The sequence below is a fragment of the Erigeron canadensis genome, chromosome 1 (genome assembly GCF_010389155.1).
Source record: "Erigeron canadensis isolate Cc75 chromosome 1, C_canadensis_v1, whole genome shotgun sequence".
NCBI classification, from domain to species: Eukaryota; Viridiplantae; Streptophyta; class Magnoliopsida; order Asterales; family Asteraceae; genus Erigeron; species Erigeron canadensis.
Genome location: NC_057761.1, coordinates 45018009 through 45030004, shown reverse-complemented (window position 1 = coordinate 45030004; position 11996 = coordinate 45018009). Strand labels below are relative to the sequence as shown.

Below are 11996 nucleotides of genomic sequence, written 5' to 3'. Positions count from 1 at the left end.
AGAATCTATGTGAATTATTTTTTCAGGATTCGGAGCACTCGGTATTTTTCTTAATGTGGTTTGGTATAAAGTCATGCTGGAAGCTGGATGGAGCTTATAAGAAGGTTTCAAATAGCCAATGTGCTCAAGTGGCTTTTGCATTATCTACATATTGCTATTCTGTCTTCCAGCTTTATGCCATCTGAAGTTCATTCTGCAGCATGATCTGGAAGATATGTACAGTCTTTTGTGTTTTCTTGTATCTTGAACCATAGTGAACTGGGCCTGGTAAGCAGTTAGTGGTGGACCTAAGAATGCACCCACATACTATAACATTCTTGATGTTCTGATAGGAAAAGAAACTAAAACTGTATTTCTAATGTATCTTAAAGTATAACCGTGTTTGCAGGTTATATGATGTTCGGAAATATCGAATCTGACATGATAGGTAGTATAACATGATCTACTAGTACAATTTTTGACCCCTCTTTTTGGGTGATTCATTTTTATACTTTTAGCTTAACTTTGATGGAGCAAGCTAACTCAAAAGCCTTACGAGAATGGTGACAAGCAAGGGCTAGAGCTTGTAAAGGCCATTCTAAGGTCACTCATGTATAGGAGAACAAAAGTATACAGAAGGAAAGGTATGACTATGCATACATCCCATTAAAAATATTGTAGCTGGAAATCTAAGGAGTGATTTTTATACATTGCCTAGAGCTTTCTTTTGGGAAGAGAATATGCTTTGATTTATAATTTTATACTAGCACCTTAAAATATCCCTGATGATTTTACTAAGCTTTTGTGTGGTTTAGGCCAATTCTTGGTCTCCCAGTCTCCCACCAACCATCTGAAGCCGAACAAAACTGCTGTGATACCCTTTCATCATTATGATCATTTGAAACACATCAATATATTCTTGAAGATGTACCTCTTTTATTTTCTTCAATATAAAACAGGTAAGTGTTTATCAGTCTGTAGCACAAGGTGAAACAACTATAATATCCTCAGACTCCTACTCAAAGTAAGGTCTCTTGATAATGATCTTGATTCATTATAACTCTTGTTAGAAGCTGTTGCCAGGGGTTAGAGTCTGCAGGTTTTTTATATGTTAGAGTCTGCAGATAATGACCCTGTGCTTAGAGCCCATACCAGAATAAGGAAGACTTTGAGGGGTTCAGTGAAACCACATAAAAATTTCTTCAAATATGTTCAAGTTTGGTACTAAAATTCTCACCAAGTTCAGTATGTTTGACTTCCAGAGTCAAATAATACCTTTCTTTGTTTTTTAATGAATCGATATAGAAAAAGGATGGTCATCATTTGTATCCGTATTTTGTAACATAATGAATTAAGAGCATGGTAAATACAAGCTTGTATATGGAGAGAAAACAAGATGATTCTAATGATGAATGAAAGAATGAAAAGCATTAGAGTGTGAGGCTTTCAAAAGAAGCTTTTTCTTACACAGAAAAGCCAAACTTTTTCATGAACTTGAGCAGCAGGCTTAGGAAACATGAATAAAGCATGCTCTTATAAAGGATTAAAGGTTGCAGCCACACCAACATCATGATCAGTAATCACAATGTCACCAGGTCAGTCCCACATACCAGTTTCTAATCAACTATCCCCCACTTGCACTACTAAAATTCCTATCATGCATGCCCGCTAGTTCAGTATAATTCCTAAAACTAAGGGTACTTTCATGGGTACAAGGTATAATTATGTTTACCACAGTCGGTTCAAGAATCTAATTGAACGACATAAAGAGCCTTGGATTACTAGCATGCTTCCATGATTGTGTTTTACACAACCTGCTAAATCGAACAAGATATTGGCCAGAGGAAGATAATAGTGTGTAATTTTGTTCATTTATTTTTGCCTACCTCGCTATTTTGGGACAAGGGGATGCGCATGTACAAGTTTTTTGGAAGCCGAGGCAGTAGTCGATAGAGTGGCCGCATCTCTGATGCATGTCCTTATGCATATAGTGAATTACTGAACTTGTTCTTTTAAGCTTCAAAGGGCCCGACTCACTAGGGCCAAGTTTACTCTGTCTAAAACTGTCTATGCTTCAAAGTTCAAATGCATAGGATCACATTTACTGAGTACAGTGTCATACTCATATATGCACCCACATCAAGTTTGGTGAAATGAAGACCATCACTTGGCCTTGGGCATGTCTTGCCTTGTGCAGGACTTACAATACTTTCAGGTCTGAAAAATAAACAGATGACTCAAGCACTTGGCAAATTGTATGTACCATTATAGAAAGATAAAATACAAATACTTCTTTTAAGATAATTAAAGATTTTGACTCTTTTTTTCATCTTCTCTTCAAAATCATGTTATCAAAACTATCTACTTTCCTTTGGAGCTTTATACTTGTTTCTTGTCTCTGTTCAGTTTTCTCGATATTCTGGGCTGCTTTTTTTTTTTTTTTTTTTTGTGTGTGTGTTCTTTGTTGAGTTGTTTGATTTAAATTATCTATCAATGTAAATGGACATACATTTTCTATCAATGCCGAAAACAGACTTTAGTATTTGTGACTGCTGAGCCACACCATAGTTGATGCATAACCTAGAACACTGATGGGTATACTGTATATAACCGCTATCTGAATTACCATACTTACCATGTTTGTCTATGTAAGAATAATAAGCATGTTTAGGCCCTTTTGTATATAGCAACGGTGTATGCAAATTCACAAGTAATAAAGCAAATGACAACATATTCAACTAACAATACCACCCGTTGAATTACACACATCTAGTTCATGGATGACCTGTTTGATTGAGTTAAATTATGTAGTTTGCATACTAAATCGTATAAAACAAGTATATAAAACAATTTATCCATACAATGAAAACAAACATCTACAATTTCAAAATCTCTATATTCACATTATCATTGACAACTTCTATCATCTATATATGCTATAATTAAGTATTAAGAGAAAAACCAAGATATAGAACTCACCACCATGACAACTCTGAAAATCTCAATATTGCAATTGCCAGTCTGTGCAATCATCCAAGTCGAAACTGCTTGCACAATCCATTAAAGCATTCTGTTGATGTTCATAACGACATATATAATTCAACCCGACAAGAAGCTCACACATGGCGGCCTCTGTCTTATCCCTGTCTGCAAAGTACAAAGTTTGCAGCAGAAGAACATTTGTTCTTGACACGATTTGCTGTTGTTCGTAATTCCTTTCACTTTGCCACCGAATCATGTTGTGTGCCATTGGTGCTAGCCATCCCAGTATACCATCTAGCCTGTCTTTCCAATCATGCGCAAGAGGGGCATCATATATTGCTAAATCTTTTGCACAAGACTTCAAATTTCTCCTTAAACGCAATCTTAAACTCGTTGGTAACATTTGATATAAATCATCTCTAGCTTCCTCACCAACCAAATGTGGGTATTGAATCAACTTCTCAATAACAATTATAACGTTTGCATAATGCAGAGCCAAACCCGACCCACCAACAGTTTTCAGAGGAGCCTGTACCATTAATCTACTCTGGGGGACACTTTTCAAACTCTTCATCATACTACTCTTATGCCCTTTACTGTCTACTTTGAAAGGAGCTCGATTAAATGAACTCGAATGACTCAAAACCTCTTTCTTTACGCTACTTGAAACACTACAAGAACCTGAAACACGGCTACTTCTATCGTTACTTGTTCTAATAGAGCCATTTTCATCAAAATCATCCATTGTTGATACTGAAGAGCCTATACTTAAACATTCCATAAGCAATTTCCTTGGCCCCAAACCGCAATCAAATTTAAACTGATCTTCATCTTTTAACAGATTCATCTCAATTTTTCGTGTTTCAACCTGAGGCCTAACACTAATTGCTTTCTTCTCAACAAAAGTACTCGAATTACACGAATTACTACCAATTCCATCAAACTTTTCCCGCAAACTTCTACAAGAAGTACTCGAAAATATGTCTCTTCTGTCAATAGCATCAACAAAAACAAAACACAATCTTGCATATAATGTACACACACTTCTTGCCAGCATCTCAACAATCTTGTCAAAACTTTGATTCCATAACGAAACGTCTTTCAAATGCCTAACATCTTGTACTTGCCACATCAGCTTCTGCTCAAAGACTTTCATACTTTCTTCATGTCGATTTTGTTGAAATTTTTTTATAGCAATTTCTAACTCATTCAAAACCTGCATTTCTCCATATAACTTAACAGTAGAATTAACAAATCGTTCCATTTTTCTAACCGTTGCATCCATATCCTTCACTATGACCCCTAAATCCATCACATTGATTTTTCCATTAACTATATCTATATACACATGTTCAAATCCTTGAAGATGTTGCATGGTACACTTTTTTCCTAGCCTAGAGACCGACCGGGCTATAAAGTTTAACTCTTGTAGGTTTTCGGATAATACAAGGTCTAAAAGATATGTTTCGTCCGGGGATACTAAAGTTTTGACCCCATCCGAGGTAAGGATATCGGTTTTTAGCTTAGCTAGTTTGGAATTTGTTAAAGACTTGTGGAACCTAATGGTTTTTGACATTAAATTCGCGATTTCAAATGAAAGGATTCCTATTGTTTCTTGTATTTTTGTGGACTTTTTGTTGGATTTTTTGGATGTTACTACATGGTTTGTGATTTTTTGTAACCATGGTTCAGCCACCATTGCTAAATGATGAATATGTTGTGAATTATGAAAATTATGCAAAACTTAGAAAGAAAAAATATTGACAAAAATGTGTAGACATATAGTCATAGGATTTAGTAGTTGCATTGTAATGAAGGTTGTTGAAACATGTACTATACATAATTCAACTCATTTGACTTTAAGGAAGTCAAAGATATATGTGTGAAAACAGAAATAAAAATGGAATTGTGAAGAAGAAGAAGAATGGAAAATTTGTAGAAAAGTTGAAGTTGGATATGTTTTAATTAATTTCTTGAATGTGATGGAGTTAGAAGGAGAGAATATTATAAAGGAGAAATGACAGTTTGAACTTTGAAACATGCCAAAAACAATGATATTTGTATTAAGAACTTAGCTATCAACTTATCTACCACCACTATCATTTTTGTAACTTATAGGAAGTTTGCTGTTTTAATGCATGTTAAGTTGGTGAAAACCTTCTACATCTAAAACATGTAATTAAACCAAAGGCAGTAAATTTACACCCCAATTAATCTCCTAAGAAAAACTCACAAGTACCATTCAAGTTTCGAATCTTGGTTTATGGGTGAAAAGTAAAAACTAAAGACCCCTAACACAAAGTCACAAATATTACCTCTCATAGTGTATAACATAATATTTTGATGCTAACAGATGTTTCATAAACATATCTTTACTCTTTCATGCTGCAAAATATGTAATAAGAGAATAATGTGTTAATTATCAAATCAGTGATAGATTTTTTACCGTAAGTTTTTACACCAATTTCACTTTTCTGACTTGATATATTAATTTGTCATCGATATCTACCCTAACTATCGATTCGGAAGTTAAAAACCATATGTTTCATGGCACAAAGGTCATCGTTGCCACATATTTCCAAAATGTTAAGTCAACAGGACAAAACAATATATGGAACATCATATTAACATCATAATTCTCTAAAGTAAATAATCAACCTTTATAGAATTATAGGTGGTCAGGAGGGTTTTTTTTTTTTCCCTTTGGGGGTTTCCTTAATGTGGATCTTGAGGGCAATAAAAACTTAAAATAAAATAAAACTTTAAAAGCCTAGCTCTAGACAATAGCCAAAACAACAGTGTTAAGTTTCCTAAGTTTGATGGAGTATATATATAGTAATAAGGTTTTAAAGGCATTAATTAATATATGCACTAAAATACGTTAAAGTTAATTTTCATTTCATGGTCGACAGTCGACACTTCTTAACACCACATTCTAGTTTATCTCTTTTCGGTAAAAAAAAAAAAAATCCAGATATGCTAAACTTTAAAGTATAATTTTTTTTTTTTATCTTACAACATGTTTTAGTGTTTAGTAGTTGGATAATTTACTTAAATTTATGGAAAGAGACCTGGGGGATGAAAATTAGAGGATATGTGTTTGATTATGGATGGATATGTGTTTTAGTCAAAAAAGTAACCCAAGTGGGAGTTGGTATCTTTGGTTGTGTGAGGACAAATAAAAGGAAAAGAAAACTAGATGAGATCCCAAAGACAATCAATCCATGACAAAAAGGAAAAATCCACATGCTTATTACACTTTACAATTTTGTATCTATCTTCAACAAAAGAAATAATCACAGATTAATAAAAACTTAAGTAAATCGTAAATGTATATGAGAAATATATATCATATCCCTGAATGAATTGAAATTGTATACTTAATTTATCATCCAAATAAGAAGAATGATTTGTGTTTAAGTTCATTTTCATGTTTTCTTATTTCTTTTCTTACTTTGTTAGGTGTTTAAGTGTATTAGTGTATACAGAGGTGGAGCCAGGATTTCACGTTGAGCAGGGCTCAACCATATTTATTTTTTAATCGTTGTATACAATATAATGTGAAAGACCTAACCATTTAATAAAACTTTAGTAAAGTAGAATTTTATTACGATGGTTTACTTTTATGGACCAAATATAATGGTTTTTAACTGTCATGGCTAGAAATCAAAAATTTATAGATTAGAGGTGGTTTGCTTCAAAAAAAACCTTTGTATTAATTAGCTATATGAGCTAGCCTTACAATATAAAACATGAATGGTTGGTTGGGGTCAAGTACCCCCAACCCTCCTACTAGCTCCACCCCAGAGTGTATAGTATATAGTTAAAATTTGTTTGGTAAGATTGTACATTACGATCTAATTAATGTTAACGTGTTTATCTCAATTCTCAAATAATGTTAGGCAACGGCATTTCCTAATGATTGGTTGGATTATTTCTTTGATAAGCTAATGATATATCAACTTACTAGATTAAACCCGTACGTTATGCGGAACGGACTGAAAACATAGTTACATTATTATTCATTGTTTATGATAATATAAAAAAATTTATAGATAAATGTCAAATATGTTAAAATTAGATTATAACTTCTACAAATAATAAAACTATAATTTATGAATATATGATAAATGTCAAGTATATTAAAGTATGACTAATGAAACATAAATATTTATAAATCATAAAAATCTTTCATATCATCATGTATATTTATTAACTATACTATAATAATTAGCCTCATTTGAAAAATGTTAATTATCACTTAATTAATAAAAGACATTGTTTAAGGTATATAAATATCTTTATGCTCATGTATTATAAAAATACGAAATATGAAATTTTTTGCAGTATTATTTCCTGAAAAACAATCATCATAATATCATCCGTAAACTCATCTACCAATATAATAAAACATATATTTATTAAAAACAATATCTACCAATACACTCGGCACAAATCTTACCTAATATGTGTCCTTTTTGTAAAATCTAACTTAAATAAATTAGTTTTTAAGTTAGAGTTGCGTAGATAAGTATATATCTTCTTCATGTATATATTCATATTTGAGATACAATATCTTCTTATATTAACTTTTAATTTAATATATATTAATTGTTTTATAAGGAATTAGATACTCCATGTAATGAATTGTGTACGATCAAAAAGTTTTTAATTTATGACTTACCAATTTATTAACATTAAGAAATGTAGTTTATCTTTATCAATATAATATCTTTATTTAACAAATGAAGAGATATATATATCCACCATATTCGACATTTTTATCATGTAAAATTTTTTTATTATTTTTTTGCTTTTAACTTTTTTAATTATTAATTAATGATGATTTGGATAAAAAGTAATTTTTAAAGGAATGGTTAAAATTAGGAAATTAATATAAATATGACACATAATGAAAAATCCTACATGACATTTTCTCATAATTACCAACTAATCAAAAATCTATCATCTCTTAGTTATATATAGAGATAAATCAATCTAATAATTAATCTTATTTATTTATCATATGACAAGTGTAATCTATTTATTTTCTCTGTCATTCTCTTTCTTAGATTATGCCAAAAGGAAAATGAAAAATCTTCCTAACTAAATAGCCTAATAATCCTCCTAATACATTAAGAAGGTGACATGTGGTATCCACTAATTCTCTTTCTTAATCTTGCCCCTGATTTTTTCACATGTCATCATCTCATAGTTAGGAGAATTATTAAGCTATTTGGTTAGGAGGATTAATTATTTCCCTACATACTAGGGTTCCTTATTCCACCTCCTTTTTTTAAAATATACCTCTCGATATATAATAAATAATGAATAATATACAACTGTTCATTTCATAAAAAGAAATATATATATATATATATATGTATATGTATTAAAACATTAGTTATCTTAGGATTCTTAAGCCATCTACCTAAATTTAAACTCTCTTTAAACAATACCACATAGCGTCATAACATTTTTTGACAATTTTTAACCATTAAATATTAAATAAAAAATATATTTATATCTATAATACCTTATAAAAGAAATGACCTATTTTTATATAAGGTAATTCTACCTTTGAATTACCAGATTTGCCCTTGGACTTTTTTGTTTTTTATCTTTACGTAACTACCTAAAATCTCTAATAAAACAGACCGCTTTCTCCACTACTGCCGCTGCATTGCGCGGGTACCATGCTCGTACAAAATTAAGAAACCAAATCCCTTATATTGAAGAAAAAAAATCTCATATAAGGAAACTTTGATCAATTCTATATATAAATATAATAAGAAAAGAAAAATTAAAAATCTCATTCCATTTGCTTTTTCTCTCGGATGAACAAATAAAGGAAAAATATCACATTGGTCTTAGTTTTGGTAGTGATTTATACACTGGCTTTTTGACATTTGGAGCATATGAATTTAAATTTTATATATAATCTACAATATATATACTTTATCTAATCTAATTTTTTGATCTTGGGTTCTTTTAATTGCATATGGATTATGGAATCAATGATAAATAAAATTTCATGGTAATAATTACTTCATTATATATTTATGTTTTTTCATAATTATGATCGAACTAAATAATGTTATTTATATTTATATTTTCCTTAATTTAAATGTTATATTTGTTCATGGTGTATGATTATAACACTCACATCTATTGTCAATTTTGTTTGTGATGCAGATTTTTGTAATTATTACCAACTTTGGATTTGTTTTTTTTGATGAATTTTTTTATTTATTATCTTAATGCATTATAATTATAATTATTACATATTTTTGGTATTTAAATGCTGAACATTATAGTTTTATTGATTATCATCAATGTCAATTCAGAAGCTTTGATATCTAAATTTATTTGGCGACTACATTTAACAAAAATAATATCAAATCATATATTATCAAAATCCTTTCATTATAGGAATTTAAATATTTCTAACTAGATAAATGATATCACAATTCGGTCCAATGGAGTTACGGGTTATACAGTTTCGTTTCTTTCACAGGTGGTAATTATTTTAATAAATACGGGTTGTGATTACAATTATTCTTAATCGAATACAATGTCGAGAGCAAATACGCAACCATAAGATACCGTCAACCTCGCTTAAACTAATCTTCATTGTCAGGGTGGAAAAGCAACGCCATTAGATTTCTAAATATGTTCAATTAAGTTTATAATTTTTTTGGTACTTAAATGTTCATCATTATATATTATTATTGATTATCAATGTCTATATTAAAAATTTTGAAAAATTAATTCAATATCCGCACACCGTGCGAGTAAAAGACCTAGTATAAATATATATATATATATATATATAGAGGATCAATAGAGGTTGATATAGATACCCACATACAAAAAGACTAAATTTTGTCATCTTTTCTAAAACATCAAACATGTCAATTTTTTAGTTTACAGTAGTCTTAATCACAGTTCTAAAAATCCAGCGTTAGCATAGTTTATATAAATTTGCAATGACATTTAAACATCATATACAATATTGGTGAAGTTGTTCGTAGGCAACTCCTACATATAGATGGCTCATACTGCATTCATTATCTTTAGAAGGCTTTGTCAATTTATAGATATTAAATGTATTATTTTCTTTTGATCAATAAAAATAAAAAGAAAGGTTTCCTTTTAATTAACTTCCTTTTAATTAACTTGTCGATATATTGTTTAGTTAACTTAAGAAAAGAAAGGAAATGAGAGAAAAGGGAAGTTTTCTTTTCTAATCACCTCAAAAATGAGGGGAAAATTTTCGAAACAAAAAACAACTAAACTTTCTTCTCTAACCCTTTCCACTCCTTTCCTTTCGAGTTTTCACACTTAACGATGCATTTTATAATTTTATCTTCTCCTCTCTTTTCCACCTTTAGAAAAACTAAACAATAAAGTGATCTAGCATATTTTTCGATTTTTCTACCAGATGTTTATGTTACATACGGGCTAATTTGCCTATAATGATTGATAAAGTTTAATAAAATTTCGATAATTGTGGTTGGTGGTATCTAATAGTAGTAATTCTTTATCATGAACATACAAGAATGATGAAGGCAATAAAATATATGGTTGGTGTACGTTTTCTATTTTTATTTTGGTAGTTGCAATTGCTATTCAGTATTCACGAAGTATTTATACTCAAAAATGTACATACAGAGAAGTTTCTTTTTTGGGGTAAAATAAATGGAGAAGTTCTTTAGTCATTATTTGCAATTTTACAATTCTAATATAATTATATCAATTTTTATTTGACTTGTGTGTGATTGGCCCAAAAGTCTTAAATTATTGTCGATTAGACTAATTTCTACCATAGTAGCAAATACCTTGTTCTGGGTCTAATGCTTCATCAATGGAGTTCCCTTCACCATAATGTTTCTATGTAGCGGCGAATATAAAAATTCAGAGGGTATGCAAAATTAAATGATATTCTCTCATTAGTAAAAGTTAAATCAATTTTTTTTTTTTGAGTTGGGTCGGATTTTTCGGTTTGTTTTTCTTTTTCGGATCTAGTTTGTGTCTTACGTGTTTAATATTTCAGCTGCTGCTCTTTCTACCACATAGGGATGACGTGGCAATAATTGATTGGCAATGGAAATTAATTCCATGGAATCTTAAATATTTAGGTCGCGTTTGTTTCACAGAATTTGATGGAATCTGATGGAATTGGAATTCAGTTACATTTTAGTGCGTTTGGTTGTTCAAAGAAGAAGGAATCTCATTCCGTAGGAATGTTAAACATTTCATCATTTGATGGAATCTCCATTCCTTGGGGATAGAGGAAGGAATTTGATTCCTTCCGTCACTTGAATTCTCAAAAAATCTAAAACATTCCGTCAAATTCCATTCCTTCAAATTCCAATTCCTTCGAAAGATTTCATTCCTTCCAAAAATATTTTGTGAACCAAACGCGCCCTAGTGCTTGACGGGTCCACTCAACACATGAAATTCAATTGAAAATTGGAGAGGGATATTTATATATACAATAAAATTTAGCCATTTACAACAAAGGTACAAACTGTATTATGCAGTGTACAATTGTATTAAGTAGGATTTGTTGTAGATGGATAAAATTTGTTGTAGCAATATCACTTCCCATTGAAAATGCATTGTTTGTTCGTGCATACATATAGCTGTGTAACGGCCGTCAGGTAGTCTTTTTCCAGACAGTCGTTAAGTTGTTGCAAATTTGGTTTTTTTTTCTTGGTCGTTACATGAGCTGTTGTATATATGGTTTTTTTCCCTAACATTTCAGCTCATTCAACATGCCTAAGACTCAAACCGATTTATCAGTATGCATTCAAATCGCAAATTGATCACCAAATCATCAATTTAGATCCAAATGGCCATGTTTTCTTCAAATACCTACATAAAACCTAAGACCATTTATAAGGCTTATGTGAAATTCTTAGGTGAAATGACTAAGCAAGAAGGTGAATGGTTGTGGAGTATAGGTGAAGGGGGTAGGATAAACTCTTTACCTAAGGTGAAAAGAAAGTATGGGACTATTTATTTTGTTT

General features: G+C 30.8%; 1 protein-coding gene across 1 annotated transcript; it reads right to left on the bottom strand.

The window, feature by feature from the left end:
* Positions 1 to 2806: 2806 nt before the first annotated feature.
* On the bottom strand, positions 2807 to 4856 carry LOC122585116. Its single transcript, XM_043757214.1, has one exon. It carries the CDS (start codon positions 4658 to 4660, stop codon positions 2981 to 2983), a length of 1680 nt encoding a protein of 559 aa, XP_043613149.1. The 5' UTR covers positions 4661 to 4856; the 3' UTR covers positions 2807 to 2980.
* Positions 4857 to 11996: the final 7140 nt, after the last annotated feature.